Consider the following 24,262-nt stretch of genomic DNA (forward strand, 5'->3'; position numbering starts at 1 on the left):
ACTATTACAGTCGCCAAGGCATTCGCATACAGTGGGGTAGACAGGAGGTGGACAGGGGGCTGGCGCATCGCTGGACATCCCCATGCGAATGCAGGCGTGGTGAAGCCTGCATGGGGCGGGTGGCTGAAGTCACCGTGCAATAAGTGGTTGTGCTTTAATGTAAGGGTTGAGTGGCAGTGAGCTCAGATTGAAGATCATTATTTTAGCACAGCTGCATTTACAATGGGGATTTCCATCGATGAATCAAATTGAGTGACACAATGCTAAGCATCTGTTAAACTTGGAGCAAAGAAAAAAGTAGTGGAATTTTTTTAAGTAATTATATCAGCTTTTTCGCATTTCAGTGATTGCTATATATATATATATCTATATATAGATATATAAAAAACCTACTGCCCTGCGCATAATTCCAACAATATACACAAGACAATACCAGAAGCTCATAAAAATAAGATTCATTTTACAACATGTCCTTTCAGTTAAAGAGCTCCCAGTGTATCTATCAGCATAATTCCTGGCAAATAGATGTAGATTGTGGATGCTATGCAATCAGTATTTTTTGCAAAGCAAAGGCTTCTTTTCCTGGAGCGTAGTATAGTCAAGGTTGAGTAAACTTTTCCATTTTATTATCCTCAAAGTCAGCTGATTGATTTATTGTTGAATATAGTACACTATAACGTGTCTGAAAATTAACTGACTCAGCTGAGATATTTATATTCCTGCATCAACAGGGTTGCATAAAAACACACAAAATATATATCAATAACATACACCAAGAGAAATACAAATGATTAAAAATGCAGTGACTTACAAATATATTCATCCATCCATCTAAAAAGTACATATATTTGTCTGTATTACAAATGGTACTTACATAGATTGTTCCAGACATTATTTTTATTGGGAAACAGTAGGTCTCAAACTAAGGGGGTGATTCTGATTAGCGAACTCCCGTGTATGTTTGTACGGGGAGCTCGATGTTGAAGATCTGAGCATGCGCACAAGTGAATATACGCATATGCAGGTCTTCTCTGCGGGTGCCTTCAGAGACTTGCATAGTCCTGTTCTAGGAGCAGGGCACCGCTAATCTAAGTCACCAGAGACTTAGATTAGCAAGCGCTACAGACATCATTCGATGGTCGACGACTATCAAATTATTTTGGGCCTGCAAGCAAGCCTGCGAATGGACGGTTATGCCAAACAACCATTCACAGTGCTGCATGGACATTCGGTGCTTATTGGGGGCGGGCATTCCTACGTCCGGCAGGCAGTGTTACATGGCTCGCAAAGTCCTACATTTTCTAATTTTTAATTGACGTCTGCTGTTTTTTTTTAAATACAGACAAAAAAAGCTTCTACCATAAGTGTTCAACCCCTGTGCTGCGGAGTCGCCACGTTTACTCTGAATAAAGAATAAAGATATTGCCCTAATAATTGGTTTTCAATTAGATTCTAGCTGCAAATCATTTAAAATGCCAACTTTTTTGAGATGGGGATCTAGTCAGCGCCAAATGGAACAAAAGCAGATATAGAGCAAAATGGGTCTCTAAATGGTATTTTATTGGTCACAATGCCAATTTGAACTATATATGTCTAAATAAACAATGTCCATAAGCAAAGTTTATGAGTGATAAATGTCCCAAATGATAGAATAATACATCTTTGTGCAACTGTGCATCTGCAGTGGCGCAACTTTCAGGAAGGACAATTTCCTAAGATCTCACTCTCCTATGGTGATGGCACCATCGGGCGCCATGTGCTCTACTCCTATGCCTACATGTTTTTTTCCATTTGCTAAATATGTGCTTTGCGATCAAATCTGAATTAGGCCCATAATTCACATCACAAAAATATACCCCGACATCTCCACCTATGCTTTTTAACACTCATACTATGTTACAGTAGTGCACTTTTATGACAGTATTACCAATGTTATTTCAAATAACATTGTCCATAATGTGAATCTGAAAGAAAGCAGTAGGAATTAAGACCAACAAGCATTCTTAGAAATGTATAGATATTCAGAAGCTAGGAAATAGCTACACAGTCATTTCCAAATGTTTGGTTTTCCCAGTGAGCACTACTAGGATGTTGCTTTTTGTCACTCAGATGCTTCCTAAACAAGGCAACCCGTCCATACCCTTCTTGTGAGGGAAGGATAGAAAGTCCAAATATCTTTTAGAAAGAGCTGCAGAGTTCAGTGGCTGAGTCTGGAGTGAAGGTTCACCAGTCTATATAACCAATCTGTATAAGTGGGTGGCTAAGCGGCCATTGCTTAAGAAAAACCAAAACAGACCAGCTCTGAAAATAATCAGAGTGACCTAGCTAAATATGCGTTGTAAGGTTTTGTGATCAGATAAGGCCGACATGTAGCCTTCTGACCAAAGTTCAAAATGCTATGTGTGGTGCAAATCAAATCCGCCCATTTCTCACCAAAATCCATCCCAACTGTGCAGTATGGAAGTGACAGCATCATTTTGTAGTGATTTGACATTGTATTCAATCTGAAGAACAGTGTTCACTACATGGAAAGACTGCAAAACAATGTGCTTTAGTCTGCTAGAAAACTAAAGCTTTGCCAAATCAAAATCAAATATCACTCCAAAAAGTGTGTAAGCCTTGTAGTGACTTACTTCAACAGACTGCAAGCTTATTTTGCAACAAAATATGGTTCTACTAAGTGCAGGTGTTGAATACTTTTGCAAGAGCATCTTTCAGATTTTAATTATTTTAAAAGAGAATTACAAATTTTAAAATTTACTTTAACCTTTTCAGGTCCAATGTCTAGTCAGGCTCAACAGCCCTAGCACTGGTAGCCAATGGTGAGCCACTTTAAAATAAGAATATTGACATTGTTCATCATTCATTGTAGACCATTTTTTAATTTAAAAAATTCCAATTCATTTAAACATTCAAACCAGACTGTTTGAATTGCAAAAAAAAATTGGACTGCAAAGGTTTGAAAGTTTGCTGGTTTGAAAACAGTTTTATGTGTTAGCTGTATATCTAAATATGATACGTTTTAAAGTCACTGTCTTGAAAAATAACACTTGTAAGCTTAAAGACTACAAAAACTATGGTAAGATAAAGTGGTAAAGTACAGTATTGCCAATCCCCATACCAGAAAAAGAATAAACTGGCACAAATGGATCAATGGCGAAGCAATTGAAGTACTGACTGTCAGCTTTGTTTCAAGAGGTTGAACGTTAATAATGTACAGTATGAAAAGTTACAACCATTTTTCTGCACAGTCCCATATTTTTTAGGGGCTTAAATGTACCTGGATACATTAATGTAATTATAAATAAAATTTTAATTTTTAATACCATGTTCAGAAAAGTCTGGAACCTAAGGACATCATCAAATGCTATGTTTCAAACTTTGGGGGTTTTTCTAGTCCATTCTTTCTGACAAAATCCTTCTTAGATGGACAAAACCATGTGCACTGCGGGTGGGGCAGATGTAACTTGTGCAGAGAGAATTAGATTTGGGTGGGGTTTTTCTTCAAAGTGAGATCTATATTGAAGTGTAAAATCATGCAGTCAGTATTTTCCCTGCACAGAAACAAAATAGCTCACCCAAATCTAATTCTCTCTGCACATGTTACATCTGCCCCCCTGCAGTGCACATGGTTTTGTCCATCTAAGAAGGATTTTGTCAGAAAGAATGAACTAGAATAAACCCCTTTGTGATCCTTTACCAGGCTTTTAATGTAGCTATTTTCAGTTGTTGTGTTTTTGTTGTTCATATAGTTGGTCTTTCTGCCTTTAGCTATGTATTCAGAAAGTAGAATACATGCTCTGTTGGGCTGAAATGAGCTGATTGGCTCGGTCATTGCAGAATATTCCACGTCTTTGCCATTAAAACCTTCTGTGTTGCTTTGGCAGTATGATTTGTCATTGTCCATCTGCATTATGATGCACTGTCCAATCAACTTTACACTATTTGGCTGAATCTGAGCAGAAAATAATTCCCTATACACCTCAGAATTCAACCAGCTGCTTATATCGCATCTTTATTGAATACTATTGCCAAGACAATTTGGTATGCTTTGGATCATGATCCATTCTCCATACTTCTTCCTATCATTCTGGTACTGGTTAATCTTAGTTTTATCATTTAAAGAATGTTCCAGAACTGGCCTAGCTAATTTTAGATTATTTGGGGCAAAATCTAATCTTTCCTTTCTATTCTTGACGTTTATGAATGGTTTGCCCCTTGTAGTGAAGACTCTTTATTTGCTCTTGTGAAGTCTTCTCTATACTATAGAGTTGGATAATTACATGCTCACCATCTGAAGAGCATTCTTCACATGTTTAGATGTTGTAAGAGGTTTTTTCTTTACCATAGAAAAGATCCTGCGTTCATCCACTACTGTTGTTTTCTGTGGACGTCTAGCTCTTTTTGTGTTGCCAGGCTTCCAGTGCATTCTTTTTTTCTTTCAGAATGTAGCAAACTGATTTGGGCAATCCTTTCTGATTAATTTGCTTGGTTTGTTTTTGCAGCCAAAGGATGGCATTTTCAGTTGCATTGAGAGCTACTTTACTGCATGTTGTGGGGTCTAAAGGTGCCCATACACAGTACAGTTATTGTATACAATATTGTATACAATATCGCATCTCATTGCATCTCGGTTTTGCGATGAGATGAGATCTAGTACTAAAAGTATGTGCAGCAGATACTTTTTGTACTAGATCTCATCTCATCTTATACTTGGAATCAACTCCTGACCATTTGTCTGCTTTATTTGTAAAGATATAATGGGGGAAACTTTCTAAAATGGGAGTAATATTTCACATGGGATCAGAAACTTGTGAAAAAAGCAGAGTTCCGGGAATTCTCTAGCGCTATTTGATCCCTCTGCTGCAGTGGTTCTCAAATGGTGTTTCAATCTCAATAACACCCAAAAAAGGTACAAATGTTAACAAGTGGAATGGGAACCGTTCAGCAGCGCTGGACAATATGAATAAATTTACTGGAAATCCCAAAGAGAAGCAGTCCAATCCATAGTTTCAAGGTAAAAAAAGTACTGAATGCTTTATTAAATAAAAAGTCACATAAAAGGAAGAAAATTTCCTTAAAAAATCACACAAAAAACTGTCTAAAAGTATATAAAAAAGGATTCACTCTCTTCTTTGCATAGGAGAGAAAACAATTTAAAGGTACAGTAGCTCACCAGATTCTTGGAGACGCAAGTATCCCTGTATGCTCCAGACTGCACTATAGGTCCTTATGGTGGGTACACCTATCTGGGTGTATGGGGTGTTTCAGGGTTGGGAGGCCGTTCTGCCACTACGGTTACCTCTCTAGTCCTTATGGATTCCCCAGATCTCAGCTCCACCCGGACTCACGGTATTGCGCTTTGGGTTCTGGAAGCCGCACTGCCACTACGGTTATTCCTTCCTCCTTCTGCGCTCACCTGCAGATCTTTACTGTGCAGTGTATCTGGATGGGTACTTTCAGGACAAAGGAACCGTACTGCCACTTGGGTCCTAAGTCCTTACTCTTCCCCAAAAGGGATCCCCGGTGTCTGGTATAACACGGAATGGAGGGCCGCACTGCCACTGCAGTTTATTTCCCTTGCGTGGTTCCCCGTCCCGGGTCCCGTTTAAAGAGTGTCGGGGAACCACGCAAGGGAAATAAACCGCAGTGGCAGTGCGGCCCTCCATTCCGTGTTATACCAGACACCGGGGATCCCTTTTGGGGAAGAGTAAGGACTTAGGACCCAAGTGGCAGTACGGTTCCTTTGTCCTGAAAGTACCCATCCAGATACACTGCACAGTAAAGATCTGCAGGTGAGCGCAGAAGGAGGAAGGAATAACCGTAGTGGCAGTGCGGCTTCCAGAACCCAAAGCGCAATACCGTGAGTCCGGGTGGAGCTGAGATATGGGGAATCCATAAGGACTAGAGAGGTAACCGTAGTGGCAGAACGGCCTCCCAGCCCTGAAACACCCCATACACCCAGATAGGTGTACCCACCATAAGGACCTATAGTGCAGTCTGGAGCATACAGGGATACTTGCGTCTCCAAGAATCTGGTGAGCTACCTTTAAATTGTTTTCTCTCCTATGCAAAGAAGAGAGTGAATCCTTTTTTATATACTTTTATACTGTTTTTTGTGTGATTTTTTAAGGATATTTTCTTCCTTTTATGTGACTTTTTATTTAATAAAGCATTCAGTACTTTTTTTTACCTTGAAACTACGGAGTGGACTGCTTCTCTTTGGGATTTCCAGTAAATTTATTCATATTGTCCAGCGCTGCAGAACGGTTCCCATTCCACTTGTTAACATTTCACATGGGATGTTGCTTTGTGCAACCACTCAGATCCTGTCTATTACTGTATATTCTAGAGGGTTCTATATAAATAAAAAGTAGATTCTGATTGGTTGTCCATAGCAACATCCCATATGAAATAGAACTCCCATCTTAATACATTTCTCCCAATGAAGGAACAACACAGATCTGTCCATGAAACTATTCTCTAGTCAATTGTACTTTTGCTCCCTTTTGGTACTACATATTAAAGAGGTTTAATTCCTAATCCCTTGTTCTAATGTAGATGTAAATGCCCTCCAATTAAAGTGAATAGTTTGTGCTTTAAAACCATATTCATTATATAACTGTGACATAATGTTTTGATGAGTGGCTAAAATATAAAAAAAATGTGTCCAAATATATACGGATCTAACTTTATTTGTACAGATTATTTGATTAATATCAACAACAACATTTTATATTTGTAGGGAGCTGTTATCACACCAACGATGGACCACACCATGTCAATGCAGCAAGCCAGTATGATGGGCCCTCTAGCGCAACAAATGAATCATCTCTCTTTGGGGACAACCGGAACGGTGAAGCTTAAATTTCTGTTTAAAATTTAGCATCTTATTTTTTTCTAACTATATTTCGGATTCCAACCAATAACATTTTGAATGGAATTAGACAACAAAGATATCAAATTATTTCTCCTGCGGCTTCAAAGGGGATTTATCTAGTTGTGTAAAGCAGAAAGGATGATCCTTCACCCTTACCTCTATGTAACCTCAGATTTTGGCAGTTCTCCACAGAACATTATATCATCAAATATGCAAGCGGATAAAATGACATATGCTGAACAATGGGGTCTTGTATTGGAAAAGCTATTTTCTGTATTTGTCTATCCTCACTCAGTAACATTATTGGTGGTCTTTTTAAACCATAATATACCCTAATATGATGAAATGAATATATTCCAGTGAGGTGGACCTGCCACATTCTGTCTCATTGTATATTTATTCACTGTTAGGAGCATGGGTTCCATTTATTTATCTGACTAATGGCATAAACTTGCAGAATAATTTAATGCTATATAATAATTATAAAGAGATCCCCACAGCCCGGCTCTCACCTCCGCCACACTACCCGCAGCTTGTCTTCAGCTCACAGAGCATTCCACCTCCCGCAAAGTGTATTGGTCCCTGCAGCACAACCCCCATCCAAAACTTGATCCTTCCTGCATCCCAATACCCTCCCACTCCCTCTCTAAACCCTCCTACTGCCCTCGCATCTAATTCTAAGCCCTCCCACAGTCCCCACTATGGCTAAAAACCAAACAATACTTACTTTTGCCCGACACCCGATGTGGCCGGATTAAAGAAGGTTCTGGACCAAAGGTTGCTGGAAAATCGGGGTTGTACCTGTATGTATATATGTATATATATATATATATATATATATATATATATATATATATATATATATATATATATATATATATATGTTCAGTAGATTTCTTGTTTATATTACTAAACCTGCAAATCAATTTTCCTTTTTGTAGTAGCCTAGACTCTGTTCATATTAGATAACCTTACCTGCAGCACTGTCTATGAAGTTTAGAGCAGCGTTTAAAATGATGACAGCTGAAATGTGCGTTGAATGCTCTAAATCATATCTGTTTTTTCTTGAACCGATAGGAAAACAGCAGTTCTGTAGAAATATCTCATAAAAGCACTGTACCAGGATAGAAAGGGATTTGTAAATAATAATAGACAGTAAAGTGAACAGCACATTTTTACAATTGTGTGTGACACTGGCTAAGGTGCAGAGTGATTTGAGTAAAGTTTTTAACCACTTGTCTGTATGAACAATGTTTGATCTATTAGTCTATTGACAAGAATACAATACCCAGGGCTGTGCAGTGGCTGGACTCTGGAGCATTTTCACATTTATATTCTTGAGTATGGATCACAGGATCGAGAGTGTTTACGTCAATAGGTCAACGCCAAAAGGTCAACATGCACATTGACAGAGGAAAAAGTTCAACCCAAACAACAGGTTGACATAGAAAAGTTTTGCACATGAAAAGGTTGACATGAGTTTTTCACTTTTTTCATGTTGTCAATGTCGACACCTGGCACATGGACCCCCCCAATTAGTGTACTGCATACCCTCGTATGGCTTGCTTCACTCTCTATGCTTTGGGCCAGGTGTCTCACTGCGTTCACTGTTCTCAATCATAGTCCACGTGGATGGTAAAGCATAAAAAATATAAAAATTGTGAAAAACTCATGTCAACATTTTCACATAATGTCCATTGCCATGCCGGCCCTTTACTTGAATTGACTTTGGGACTATGTCAGCCTTGCACATGTTGACCATACTGTGTTGATCTATTTTCTGTGGACATAGACACTTTCAACTTATTATTATACGTATCCCAATATTCTTTACAAAGGACTTTTTCACAGGCTGTGGAAATTGCTAACGAGAGATGTTGTGATGACAAATAAATTAAAGGGATTTGAAATTGTTTTATACAAATAACAAAGAATGACTGATATAGGAAAATAACATAATATCATCAAGGAATGTTACAACCTATGAAGATTAATTGGAAGCTGCCTTGCTGAATGTTGTATCATTTATTGCTCCACATTAACACAACTGGGGTCCGATTCTGAGTTTCACAGCACATGCATCCCGTGATGTATACATGCAGTAATAGGATGTAAGGTCTCAGAAATATAAATGTGTTTGATGTGACTGAAAGGTGGCTACTCAGATGCACAGAGTTGCATCATATTATGGGCATGTTGTGGGCTTGTTGCATAACTGGTTGCTAAACTAGACACTTAACCACGTACATTAGTCATACTTTGATGAAGATTCTACACCTACAGTAGCTTCAGGCAGGTGCAATTTCTGATGACGCATCCAATGGTACTAGTGTATAAAGACACACCAAGTTTTCACACACACGTGTACAACAGGGGAAGGGCTGATACTAACATTGGCATAAAGTCCCAGATGTACAGTAGTTATGGCAATGCCTGTATTTTCATGTTGAAATAGCAAATATAATAGAAGTATACTGGTTTATAATTGCTTTGTGTATGAATATATCTAATAATATATTGTTTTTGTTTGTAGTACATGACTGCTGCACCTATGCAAGGGGCCTATATTCCCCAGTATACCCCTGTGCCTCCCTCAGCTGTTCAAGTTGAAGTAAGTACTATATGTACTGTAGCACATGTGATATTGTGTATATCTCTATTCATTTATTGCAAATATGTTTTAGTGCAGGTAATGAAAAAGCATGCTTGTATGTTATGCTTATGAATTGAGTTGATGCAAAGCAAAATTGGGCCTCAGTGGTGCCGGCGAGCCAGCTTATAGAATTTGAACATTTAAACACATGTAAAAAAAAAATAGAAGTTCAAAGGCTACTATATCCAATGCCACCTATGATACCACTGTCTTTTGGGCACGAGCTCTTGAAATATATGCTTACTAAAGCTTGCTACATACAGTATGACAATATCACAGCTCAGTGAAATTCTATGAGGAGGGTGGGTTAATAGTTGTATTACAGTAAACCGTAGAACTAGAGGTGTAACTCTGGGAGGCAATGGAGTCATCTGCCACCGGGCTCTTGCTCCCAAGGGGGCACCTCTCCTCCCATACGAGTTCAAATCAGTTCATTAAAAGCCATCTATATGGCTTCTGTGGCTGACTTCCCTTCCCAACATCATTTTTGCAAGTGTCACACCCTGTATTAGAACCCATGAGCTGTTTTATTGGAGACAGACACCTTACTGATTGAGCTATTTGGGGGGCGCCAATATTTATCTTGCTTCCGGGCAACTCGGACTAACTTATGCCACTGCGTAGAACACTTTCCTGTGGTTTTACAGCATATTATACTATAATAAACCCTGGCCTATGTTCTTATTCTAGTTCTTTGAAATGGTTTTCCCAGCTGCTGTCAAAACGCAGAAACAGTGCTGTGTGAAATTAGGCAATATTATACAGTTGGAGATTAGCGTAGTTTCGCCAACTGCTTGCTTGCTGTGTTTTTATGTGGAGTTTGTAAACCATGAGCTTTACTAGAGGCCAAACAGTACATCACTTTGCATTATTTGAAAACAGTAGAGCTGAAACATCCATTAGAATTTTTTTTCATGTGGAAAGAACACAATCGTGCAATGTATCAAGCTGCTGTTTACAAAACTGCACGTCAAACCACCAGAAAAATAGCAAAAATATTAGCGTGCTTCTGATATATGAGATCGCTAACATCACATACCATTGCAGGGTGAAAATAAACATTTCTACTATGGAATGTTTCCATTAACAAACTCTGTAAGTGATTGATATCATGTTTCTAATGCAGCAAGGGAACAAGAGGTTTGGTGTAATCTATGTTACTGCTTCAGAGGATTTAAATACTTTCACATCATTTTTACATAACAGATTTGTTACTGTACTTTTCTGATACCTAATAGTGACTGTAGATTACCATTACTTTAGTCAAGACAGCTGGACATAGATAAAGGGTCTTTATACTAAAATATCCAATTTATAGTATCAAATCCTGTCCCTGGGCATAGGGCCCAATTCAGATCTTATTGCACGACTGCGAATTTGCACAGCATTTGATTATGGATACACTGTGCATATGTATGGTTCACAGTACACATATGCGAGGCTGCCCTGTGATAAACTGTAACTAGTTCTGTTCACTGGCCGGTCGCAAAGTGAGTGACAGGGAGTAGGTATGTAGGAGTGAGAGTGCTAAGAAAAACGCAGGGCGTGCCTACAAAAACGCTGGGAGTGTCAGGGAAAACGCAGGCATGCCAAGCCGGCTTAGGGGAGGGAGTGTGACATCAGCTGCAGCCCGCATGTGTCTGTTTTTCATTGCAGCGCTGAGTAAGTTTCAGGCTAGGTGGCACCTGTGATGTCCTTTGCCCTATGTAGAAATTAATCGATGGTAGAGCCTGTTACGAAGGATTTCGAACATATTCGCACGGGTGCGAACGGATGTGCACCTGTACACCTGTACCGAGGACACTTGCAGTGGTGCCTTGGGTTGGTGGTCCAGGACCAATTAAAATAATATATGGGAAAAACCAGTGCTGGTGGCCGTCGATCATAAAATACAGTATGTGGACAGATGAAGCAAACACAACTGACCATAAGGATGACATATAACCACAATTTAATTTTTGTTTCAAGATTTCTTAAAAAGAAATGTTTGGCCATGGGGTGCTTTGGAAAAATGTTGTTTCGCTAGGGCGATGTGATTCAAAAAAGTTTGGGAACCATTGCATTCCAAAAGCAAAACTTAAAAAAGAGGAGGAGCCAAGGATAATTTACTTTTGTCATGCGGAATCTGGGGCAAACGCACGCATTTAGTAGTTCAAAGTTACAATAAAATACTGAGCTACAATAAAATACTAGAGAGCAGTAACCTGGCTGCAGAAAATATATTTGTTTTGGGGTTACATATTTATTTTAGATTTTCTTATTTTCCTTTGGCCCTCACCTATCATTCCCTCTGGTCGCTGTGACCTAATACTTTGACTTTGTACAGCAAAGTTTAATTTGGAAACCATCTGTTTGCTGTAAACATGGATTTCTCTGAATCACATGTGGTTTGGGTTTTGCCGTCTACCACACTTCAAATGCAGTTCATGTTTTGGGCTCCAAACTGCAGCATAGTAAATCTGTTGGTTTGGATCTGAAAAATATATGTCACAGTTTATAAATTTTATACAGAACTGCATTCCTCCCAACAGTCTAAAATAGGGAGTCAGTTGAAAGGGTTCATGGGAATTGCTTAATCACGAGCCAAGTCTCCCATTTGCCATCACTGTGAGCTGCTGGAATGCCACCATCCCCACTGCCTACCGTGAATATATCTATTCACCGCTTCTCATCTAAGCAGAGCAGCGAGTGATGGGGACTTCAAACTGCCCCCCAAACATGCAGCCCGCAGGTGGGACTGTCCTGCTAAAAACAGGAGAGGGGAATTATGGAATCGCCCTGTAAATTTTCCCCATATTGTCTACACATATGAATAAGTTATGTATTCTAGCTAAAGTTAGTTTTAAGAAGACAAACAGAACATTTAATTATGTATTTTATAGTTTCCTAAGGACAAGAACATGCAAGAAGCCCCAGGAAAGTTATTTATTTAGGAACAGAAAACTACATGAAATATGAAATGAAAAACAAAATAGGTGCCTATTAGTGCAATATTTCAAAAGATAGACCAGTGTCATAACATGGCTCTTATTCTGGTTGGTGCGGTAATATCCGCGTGCGTTCGTACCGCCGATGTTTTGTGTCTGCGCATGTGCAGAGGCGTCTCTGCGCATGTGCGAGCGGGGCGTACGGCCAAATCCCGCATGAAATGTGAACACTCCGAACAGGGGGTGGAGAGGGGCGTGAAGGGCTATTTGGGCTCATTACCATATGCGTACGCCCCGCGTTTCATGGGCGTTCCCATGCAAACGCTGGGCGTACGTATGGTAATGCGGCCGTGACGCACGTGTAGGGGGCGGACATATGACATCGCCGGATGTCAGCTGCCCGCCCAGATCCCTGCTTTTGCACGGAAAAATGTCCGTGTGGTCTGAGGTTGCGGGAGCTGGTGGAGCACTCGGTCCTGCATTCGATGGTCTGCGACCATCGAATGATGGGGGAGGTTCCCTGAGATGGAGGAGGCGTATTCCGTGAAAAATACACGTGCGGTCCGTTCGGACAGCGTATTACCGCGTACGGACGGAGTTGGCGATCCGTATGGAAGGCGGGGTTTCGCACGCACGGTCCTGGCCGCATAATCGGCTCCGGCCGCACCGATCAGAATAAGGGCCATAATGACATAACATAATAACATAACATAGGGCCTTATTTTGGTTTATTCTTTCTGACAAAATCCTTCTTAGATGGACAAAACCATGTGCACTGCAGGGGGGGGGGGGCAGATGTAACATGTGCAGAGAGAATTAGATTTGGGTGAGTAATTTTGTTTCTGTGCAGGGAAAATACTGACTGCTTTATTTTTACACTGCAATATAGATCTCACTTTGAAGTAAAACCCCACCCAAATCTAATTCTCTCTGCACATGTTACATCTGCCCCACCTGCAGAGCACATGGTTTTGCCCATCTAAGAAGGATTTTGTCAGAAAGAATGAACCAAAATAAGGCCCATAATGACATAAAACAAAATCTTTGTATACATGTAGGCCCTTAGTCCGGTTGATTTGTAAGGCTGCGAAGTCGCAGCCCTGCGAGTCCACCAGACACCGCACTGCGAATACCGGGTAAGGTGTGTGTTTGTTTGGTTTTTGCTATTTGAAAAAGTAATGTGAGTATTTTTAAGTAAAGTGAGAGGCTTGTGTGTATGTGTCTGAGTAAAAGAGGTGTGTGCATGTCTGAGTGAGAGGCATGTGTGTGTGCATCTGAGTGAAGGAAATATGTGTGCCTGAATGAAATGGGTATGTGTGGCTAAGTAAAAGACGTGTGTGCAACTGAGTGAAAAAGGTGTCCATGTGTGTGTGTGTGTGTGTGAGTGAGAGGTGTGTGAGTCTGAGTGAAAGAGGTGTGTGTGTGTGCATCTGAATGAAAGGCGTATGTGTGCATGGCTAAGTGAAACAGGCGTGTGTGCATCAGAGTGCAAGAGGTGTAATATATATATATATATATATATATATATATATATATATATATATATATGTGTGTGTGTGTGTGTGTGTGTGTGTGTAGGGGGGGCACCAACATTTATTATGCCTCTGGGCAAATTTACACCACTGGTCAGTTATGTGGGGAGGCACAGGATTTGATTCTATTTATTTATTAACAGTTATTCATATAGCGCACACATATTCCAAAGCGCTTTATAGAGAATATTTGAACATTCACATCAGTCCCCACCCCAGTAGCACTTACAATCTATATTCCTACCACATGTACACAAACACACAGACATTGTAGGGTTAATTTTGTTAGTAGCCAATTAACCTACTAGTATATTTTTGGATTGCGGAAGGAAACCGGAGTATGGTCGCTGATGAAAAAGAAACTGCCGGGGAGAGCCCGGCAGTGGTAATCAGCTGGTAGCAGGAGCATGTTCCTGCGACCAGCGATCACTACCCACTACCCAGCGATCACTCCCATCGTGGGCAATATGGTCGCTTAGCGACCATATTTCCCGCGATATTATACAAAATCGCCCCGTGTGTACGCACCTTATGGGTATGTAAAAAAAAAGATGAGATTGCAGTTGCCTACATAGAAGACTTCACCTCCACCAACCCCTACAGTAATCACTGTAAAAAAAACAATAATCCTCCAAATCCTGTGTATCTACATATGTTTCCCTATGTCACTGAGAAGCAGGCTTTGCCTACTCAGCCACTAGTGAAATTGGAGAGAGGTGATTGTGCAAATATCCTCATTCCTCAGCATGGGTGGACTGAATGCAGCTGCACACTGCATTGAAGTGTCGAGGGGCAGAGGTAGACAGAGACACAAATAAAGCAGATGGACAGAATCCTCTGGCTTCCTCTTAAGTGCAGTCATGGAGTATGAAGCTGCAGTAGTACACATCTGTGAATGGAGCTGATCATCCACCAGTGTGCATAAGGAGGACACTACTAAATCCCCCCCCCCCCCCACCCTCCCATCATGTTGCCCCCACTGGATATGCCTTGGCCCTTGAAGAGTAAAGACTCATTCTTACAACTTAATTTTCTATATTAATACACAGGAACAGACTTTGTTTATTCCAATTTGTAGGGTGTTGTTGCTGATACTTCTCCTCAAACAGTGCCATCTTCATCACAGGACACAAGTGGACAGCAGCAACAAATATCTGTAGAGACAAGTAATGAACACTCGCCTGCATACTCCTACCAACAGTCAAAGTAAGCACTTGGAAATCTCACATCTATAATGTTACTGCATTAGTATTCATAAAAAATATGTATTTGGTAAAATCAGTGTGTTTCAGTGTGTTTCTACTAATAGAACAGACACAATATATTGTAAATATAAATATTTATATTTTAGAACAGGAAAAGATTGAAGGCAAGTTAGATATTTCTGACAGCATTGAAGGCTGCCAGTTTGATTTTTTTTTAACAAACAAAAATCAGCATGCAACCACCACCCAGGTGTGCCGGAGACAAACCCAGGCTTCAGACCTGGATGGGTGAAGTCTGGGAGGGGCCCCTTTATTGAGGGTTCCCCACTCCCCTAGTATCCCCGTCCAGGGCTGACTAGATTGGGGGTGATGTGAAGGCCGGTGGAACTTGTACAAAAAGTGTCCCTCTGCTATGGCATTACCCTGCTGGCTGATGGAGCCCAGTGCTGGATCCAAAATGCGGGAGACCCCTACTCTTTTTCTCCCCCTCCCCATGTTTTTGGAACCGGGACTGGTCCAAGAGCCCAGTGCTGCTTTCTTAAATACGGGGGGAACCCATAATTTTTCCCTGCCATATTTGGGAAACCATGACCGGCTCCATGAACCTGGGACTGGTTATGCTAAGAAAGGGTGACCCCATGCCGGTTTTTTAACATACTTTTTTGGAGAGAACCATGCACAGATCTCACTGATTTGTGCATGGTTCTGTCAATCTCGTCAGCCGGGACCTGGTCTATTTTTTTGTGACCCTATTACATTTGCAATTTTGATATTTTCTATGAGAGACATCTGGATGCGATTTTAATTAGAATTTCACCCCAGTATCTGTAACAGATGACCTATTATTTTATTTAATATAGATTTCTTGTTCTGCTGAATCACAATAAGACTCATTTGTATAAGACACCAAATGGGTGGAGCAAAAAGTAATTTACAGTTAATGTAACAGTAGGTCTACTATGACTTATGGTACACTTGCTAGCATTACCTTACGGATATGAAATCACAGAACGTGGATGCATATTTGGTTTGATCTAAGTGGGTTAATATTATCACCTTAGGAATATATTTGTTACAAATATCAGCAGATTTGACCAGAGGATTTAAATCGCAATATCAATAACCAATTATTATTGTCATTTAAAATACAGCTGCCAATAATACCTTATATTAATTATACATATATTCCTATACTGTATCTTATATTTTGCTGGAATCATATTGTGGAATGAATCTCTTGATTATAATACTTTACTAAGTATAATTTCTCATCCAGTGGAGTTAATGCAATATGTTTTGCAGACAATGAACAGGACTAAAGAATGTTGGTCTGAAAACCTTGCCTTGAATGGAACACTTCATCAGGAAGTTGACGTCCACTTTGCACAGGCATCAAACAAAAGCGTCCCCCCCTTTTAATTTTTTCTACCTTGCTCAACAGTGTTTTTTATGTGCTGTGCTAAAAGAAAAAAAAGAACAAAAAAAAAAGTTCAGTTATGTAGTCTGACAATTTTATTTTTGCTACTCTTTCTTAATGAAAACACACCCAGGGAGAAACATGCTGGGTTATCATTTCATCTGGATCTTGAAGAACATTGCAATCTGCAGGTGTACAGCAGATACTGTAGTACAGACATTTGAGAAGAGAGAAACTGATGACAAGAGGGTGCACTTCAGACGGAACCATACCTGTCTTCCTCTAAAATTAAGATACCCATTTTCTTTCTTTTCATTTGTTTCAGATGTTTCTGTTTATTTTTTCTTCCATAGGAATAATTATCATGAATTCTACTTGCCTTAATTTTAAGGACGTCTGAAGAACCCACAGCGTGAAATCAGCATCCAGATGAGGCATATGATTCGGCATTTTAATTGTACCATAACTGGTGTTGAAATATATGGTTTCCAGGGTGATCTACAGATTGAGATGAAATTCTTTGGAAGAAACATTTTGCTGATAAAAACATCAAAAAAATGGCGTCTGCAAGAATTCAAAAAAATGTCTGGACTTCTCTGAACTTTATCTTAAGTGTTAATAGGAAAAAAAACTATAGATAGCTGTAGCTTTTTACATTGGGATTAATGAACTATAAAGAAAATGAACTGCATTAAGGGAAGTGCAGTTATTTTGGTTGAATGCTGTTTTTTAATTTGAATTTTTCTTTTTCAGTTTATTTACCAAGCGTGATCGCTAGCATAGGCATTAGTGCTTTCTATCTGCAATCTTTTTTATGAGCTTTAAGAGATTTCTAGTCAGCTTTGCTTGTCATATTGCAAAAAACGATAGCTTAGTAGTGTTAAAATTAGGTAGGAGTTTACGGTTAAAAAAAAAATTGCAAAAAAACAGCAATAGCAAGAAGAAATTGTTGACAATTTCTGTAGTATTTCCTAGTTGTGATCAAATGCAGCCTATGGATGGCCAATTTTATACCAAAGAGGAAGTGACACCTAAAGCAGTCATGAAGACAGTATATTTTGTTTGTTTAGCTATTGTTTTCTTTTTATTTGACCTACATGGCCGGACCAATTCTTACTTTCATTTCTGTTTAAACTATCTTCCACTGGTATTCTGTGTTATACATACAGTATTGTTTGTAAAACAATGGTAAGTTGGTACTGATAAACCCACATAGTACTTGCAGCCTTTAAAGAAGAAGAAAAAAAGCCAACTATCATTTATCTATGGCATCAAAAATCCTCTTTTTATGGTATCGATTTATATTTTGTATACTTATAAGTCTTCCTTGTTTTTCTAACTAGACTTCTCAGTAGCTCAATTTGTTAAACCTACATACAATGACAGCATATTTTGTTTACAATTTAAGTGTTGTCTGTCGTTTTTTACATGACTCATTGACAATCATTTACTTGATATAACAGAAGACTAACACAGATCATACATTTTGTGGAAAGGAACATTAAATGTTTACTTATTTCTTATAAAGGGCTTTAATAAGTCAATGGAAACTACAAACCAAATTTGTAGACACCCTTATCCCTCAATTTGAATAATAATGAGATCTGGCCAATGGGAAGCCATGGGAGACATTATTCATCCAATTGATTTTCACCTCTTTCAAAAAGTCTTGAATATTGGATAATTTGTGGTTTTGCCTTGGCAGTAGGTGTTCCAAGCATTGGTCTCACAATATTTTTGTTGCTGATAAGGTGAGGTGGGGCTAACAAGGGAACAACATTTAAGGGAATAGTTCCATTTAACTCATTTTTTTGGCCATACAATGTCCCTTTCATGCTATACCGGTGAGGTTTGACATAATTCATACAATTCCATTATACTTGACAAAACTGTAGGTGTAACAAAACGAGCATTGATGATTTGGATACAAATCCTTCTGCATCCATTTTAACATCATTGTAGGCCTTGGGTAAAGCAATATACAGGGGCCTCTACCCACCAATTCATGGGAATAAAAAAAATCTAACTTACCCCTTCCGTGGTCTTGTGGCATCTATCCACATGCTTCAATGTAGTACATGGCTTTCAGAACTCTGATTGTTGGATAGCTTTAATCATCCACCAATCATCATGGTCATACAGATGGAGCCGCTGTAGTCTTTGCAGGGGCTGGCAGGGGGTACGCGCGCATGAGACGCTTGTGCGCCCTGTGACAATGGAGCTGTCGGCTGCTGTCCGCCGCTTCCCCCACCGGTCCCCATCACTGCCCCGACCCCACCAATAACCCTGCCCGTCTCCCCAAAGTGGAGATGGGCAGGGAGACGCTGCCCAGCCGCCGTGATATTGGGACATGCGTGCGCGTTAGATGCATACGCATCCCAGTCCCAGTCCGCAGGCGCTCGCCAGAGGGGAGGAGCTGGCAGGCACCGGCAAAGGATTTCAGCGGCTCCATCTGTAATTCCAGCCATCCACCACTCAGAATGCTTACAGCCATTTATTTAGTGTCTGGCTGAAGGCTGGGAGGCAAGTTGTGAATACTTCACTCTGATTGGTAGATAGCTCCTGTCATCCAATAATCAGCAGGCTGAAAGACATTTCGGGCAGATGTAATGCTGTCTGAGTTCAGCGGTCATGTGTTATGCCGGCTGAACTCAGATGTTTATTTAAAGGAAAAATCACTTACAAGGCAAAACCATGCCTTTTAATTGATTGTCCCTTTAAAAAAATGTCTGTGTTCAGCCAGCATCCTGCATGGACACTGTTCTCGAGCGGCATTACATCCTGCCCACACTTTTGCTGCAGGTTGGGCGGCAGGTAGAGTATGCTACCTGGTTGTTCTAACAGTGTGTAATTCACAGTAATACCTGCCTCCTAAGAAGCTTTGTTCCAGTGACCCTAGAATCTGCCCAGTGAGTCCATATATTCTTAGCCCTGTGAGCAATATGAGATAGATGGTGAGCCTTCTGGCCTACAGAGAAATTCCACATCCACAAAACATAGTAAAATAGTTTGTGAGGTTGAAAAGAGACATTAGTCCATCAAGTTCAGACTTTAACTGATCTCCTGCATTGTAAATGATTGAGATGAGTTTACCATCTATTTATTATAGAGTTCCGAATAACCGTCCAATCAGAGTTCACTATAGCATATTATAATTAATGATTATAATGGTCTCTAGTAAACTCAGATAGGACATCGTTACTCTGGTTTATAATGAATCCATCCACAAAATGAAAAATATGAAGAATAAAGCAACTCTGTGGATAGTGTATAAGTGGATAATAAATGACAGGAGATATACACCTTTAGCTGGTAGCAGGAGTCCCTTTTAAGGAACATTTCAGTAACATTCACAAATGCAAATGCAGGGTGAAATTTAATAGGATGAGAGATTCCCGAAAGTGAGAGATTTGGTGAGAACTCTCCAGTTATTTTAAAGCAGCAATCATTTACACTGCAAAATCAAACTGGTTTTGCAGTGTAAAAGATTGCTGTTTTAAAAAAACCTGGAGATTTCTTATCAAATCTCTCACTTTCTGAATATCTCATGCTATTAAAATTCACCCGCTGTTTCTACATGTTTTTTTTTTTTATCAGTACAGACTTTCAGTTGTGTTCCATAACACTTGTTTACAGTACTTTATGATTATCTGTATGTTAACCCTTTGAGTACCAAAAGCTCTGTGAGCTATGTTCAAAATGTCCGCTAAAAATGCCAGCGTTGCTGACATTTGTTATAACAATTCAAATAAAAAAATGTGTAACAAAAGATTAGATTTCATATCAAAGGTAATTATTACAGGTCATTATGATGAATACATTTTTTAGAACTAGTGTGTCAAATTCACTTGGCACTCAAAGGGTTAAGAATCTGCAATTACACAGCCAGTAAAAGCATAACATCCAGCATGGGTATTTGTGAATGTAAAAAAAAAAAAAAGATCTTTCAGAGGAAGAAATCTTTTATATTAGATATACTTGTTCTCTAACACATCATAAACATGTTATAATTAATGTACAGTTTGATAAAATTACATTCAATACACATTTCAACCATTATTGGATGTTCAGATCAGTAAAATTACCTGTTTGTTTCCATCGTATACAAAAATAGAGATCAGTTCATGTAAAGAATTCATGTGTCTGTAAACGTATTATTTTTTTCTATGGTCTGTTTTTTAAAGGGATGTCCACTCAAGTCACCTAACCCTTTAATGCTCAATGATCACCTATACTATATACCCCTACTGTAACTGCTCTCTTATCTGACTTAATTTTACATTACAAATGTATTGTGTTATATTATTTCATCTTTTAATAATGGCTTCTTGGCATTGTTTACATCCAATAAGAGTCTAAACAAGAATGACTGAGCAGTTAATAATATAATTATGTTCTGGTGATGTTGATGTCACAGTATTATAACTTAAGACAGCATATGTTGTAGACATACAGTTAATGACTGCAAACATACATTGGAGCCAGATGCACTAAGCTTCGAAAGTGATAAAATGGAGAGTAATAAACAACCATCCAATCAGCTCCTCTCTGACATTTTTCAAACACAGTCTGTGGCATGACAGGTAGGAGCTGATTGGCTGGTTCTTTATCACTCTCCATTTTATCACTTTTAAATCTTAGTGCATCTGGCCCTTGTATTTGAGTGAACTCACACATCACAGGGAACATAAACTTTAGTACTGTATATGCTAATTATGGAAACTACAGTAAAAAATTTAATGAAACAGCCATATATTATTCTACGTAAAATATGTTCAAATTTCAAAGACTGATCTGAGTGGACATCATCTTTAAACAAAGGTATTTATTGGAAATTGTGTTTTAAGATACTGTGCTGGCAGCTTTATTTTTTTTTCTTTCACAAAAATGCAGTATACATGTTATAGTAACCAGAAAATATTGTTTAATATAAATGGACACAGTTTTTCTTTTTGAATCATTTCAAACTAACAAAGCCTCAATAATTATCAGCACCTAGGTTCTGATGTAGCTACCATGTGGGCAATGGTAAAGAAGAAGATAATCTTTGTCTGGTCCAAACACTGCTGCTATTTTTACTTGTGTAAACTAAACAACTACCCACTTTAAGCTGCTAATGGTAAAGAGTCTCTATTAAAATAAAATAAAAATAAAAATCTCATGCCTGGGGCATATGTTTTTTTTTTCTTCCTAAAAATGGTGGTGTGTGTAACGGGGACATACTGTAAATGTTTGCTGTTAAAGTCTTACAGATTATGGCATATTTTTGTTTTTTGGTTCATTAGAGCATTTATTATAGAAATATATTTTTGTTTCAGTTCACATTATACTCAAAATCTGTAATATTAAGGGCTAAATATACCATTGGGAGATCTAGAGAATGAATTGTTATGAACATTTGTACTTCGCCATTTTTATGTTGCAGCTACTGTTTGCCATTGCCATTGAAGTGTCATATTTTGTAGATTTAGATGTATCCACATTTTTGAGACAGCTCTTCCCACGTCAAATCACCCAAGTGTATATTTAGCATTAAAATGTGTTTTTTTTGTCAGTGTGATTGAAATAAACAAATCATTTGACTTGCACCTAGTTACTATGTGATTACATGCTGCAAGCTGCAAGTAGATTAAAAAAAAAGGATCTAAATTGTAAATACTATTCCTAACAAAGCATACCATTTTCAAAGATAAAATAGGAATTTGTTATTTGACAGATAGAAAAAAATAGCTGTGTTTGAGTTGGTTTAATTTGGTCTTATACAATGATGTGAATTGAAAAAGGGATGTCCTGTAGAATCTGTTTGGCTGCCCAAAGCAACTTCCCGGGTGAGATTTAATAGGGTGAGAGATTCAGAAAGTGAGAGATTTTGTAAGAAATCTCCAGATTTTTTAAACGGCAATCATTTACACTGCTTAACAGTTAGATTTTGCAGTGTAAATGATTACCACTTTAAAAAAACTGGAGATTTTTTACCAAATCTCTCACTTTCTGAATATCTCATCCTATTAAATCTCACCCATTATCTTCAATAGAACTCCCATCTAAGGGCCCCTATCCACTATCACGTGATTCCGCTGCATTGTTGTGACAAACCGCATGAAAAGTGGTACCCCATGCTATGCATCCTACTAGTGGATGGGGCCTTTAGCAAATAAACCCCAATGAGCTTGGTGGCCTTATAAGATATGGTAAGCAACTTATTCAACTTCCAGTCATACATATATATATATATATATATATATATATATATATATATATATATATCACTGATGGTATTTAAATGTGTATAAGTGTACAAACCATATCTCACTTTGGCTTGGTACTGTTAATCCATAATCTACATGTAGTGATTATGAGGCTATGACATGCAATCCATACTATAAGGCTCATTTAATAACATATCAAATAGTATTGAAGTGCTGTAACCCATACTGGTCAATTAGACATTTCATTGGAATAGCATTGCCCATTATAAAACCATCATTAGAAATTGGATAATCTTAATAGGCCTATTCATCACAGAAGCACTTTCCACATGATGAGCTGGAGAAGAGAAGTGGTCACATTAGTTATCACTTCACTTCTACCAGGGATGGCTTCTATTGGGTGATCTTACATTACTTAATGCTGTGATAAGCATGATAATGCCACTAACATGCAGGTACTAAAAGCTTCCAGTAATTAACACACACAATACGTAACACTAGCTGACAGAAGAAGGTCATGAGGATCAAGGGCACTACTTACCAGTGGCAGCTCTTACCATTCTGGAGGAGGGGGGTTGCCGTAATGCGGGCCCGCCTCCAATGTCACTGACACCGCTGCGTTCCCCTTCCGCCGTGCTCCCTGGCCGCTGGTCCCCTGCATGGAGACAGCGCATGCGCAGTAACTTCATACATACTGCGCATGCGCTGGCCCAAGCCTCCATGGGCTGCATTTGCAGCAGCCCCGGAGGCTTAATCAGGTACCCCGGGCCGGTGCATGCGCAGTATAGTCCTCGGTACTGCACATGCAAAGAACCCGGTTTGGGGGCTGCTGCACATTTGCATACAGAGAGGCATCCCGGAGGGAGGGATCACCTCCCAATGGGACTACCTTGTGTGACTGGCAGGTCGGACTTCCAATAGGAAGTCACTGCCAATCACAATGAAGCCAGAGCAGTTTCACAAACTACTGTACATCTGGCTTCACTTTATGCAGAGACAGTGGCGGATTTTACCTGTGGGCTGCAGCCCTGCAGCCTATAGGTAAAAACCACCACTGCTACTTACTAAGCTTTGGGGAAAGATAAAGTGGAGATAGCTTAAATACCAGCCAGTTGGCTCCAAACTGTCATGTTACAGGCTGTGATAGTTAGGAGCTGGTTGGTTACTACTTTTTCTCCATCAACTTTATCTCTATCAAAGAAGGCTTAGTACATATGCTCCTCTGTCGGTTATTTGCTTTTCTCTAAAAAATCCTAATATCTGATTGGATGGTTTGGATTACAGCACATAATCTGCTGCTTGGTCCTTGTCATTATCTGCTGCTTGGTGCTTTTCATTACATAAGCATTATCGGGATATATGGATGGATAAAGCCTTAGAAAGTGTGACTGAGCACATTTGTGTAGGGAAGATGCCAGAATGTAACTTGATTATTCACA

General features: G+C 39.2%; 1 protein-coding gene across 7 annotated transcripts in view; it reads left to right on the forward strand.

Annotated features, from left to right (window-relative positions):
- The window catches only part of RBMS3 (RNA binding motif single stranded interacting protein 3), a 545,406-nt gene extending 522,913 nt beyond the window's left edge, over positions 1-22,493 (forward strand). For 2 of the 7 annotated variants that reach the window (XM_083188638.1, XM_083188636.1), the window contains exons 11-14: positions 6,746-6,856; positions 9,414-9,491; positions 15,071-15,198; positions 16,500-22,493. In XM_083188638.1, coding sequence (XP_083044764.1) covers positions 6,746-6,856; positions 9,414-9,491; positions 15,071-15,198; positions 16,500-16,506 — 324 coding nt within the window. In that variant the 3' untranslated portion in view covers positions 16,507-22,493. Of the gene's footprint in view, positions 1-6,745; positions 6,857-9,413; positions 9,492-15,070; positions 15,203-16,499 lie in introns of those variants that run through there. The other 5 variants (XM_083188643.1, XM_083188637.1, XM_083188641.1 and 2 more) reach the window with 4 other exon arrangements.
- The last annotated feature ends 1,769 nt before the right edge of the window (positions 22,494-24,262 follow it).

This window comes from Crinia signifera, chromosome 5 (assembly GCF_055691185.1).
Source record: "Crinia signifera chromosome 5, ASM5569118v1, whole genome shotgun sequence".
Lineage (NCBI taxonomy): Eukaryota > Metazoa > Chordata > Amphibia > Anura > Myobatrachidae > Crinia > Crinia signifera.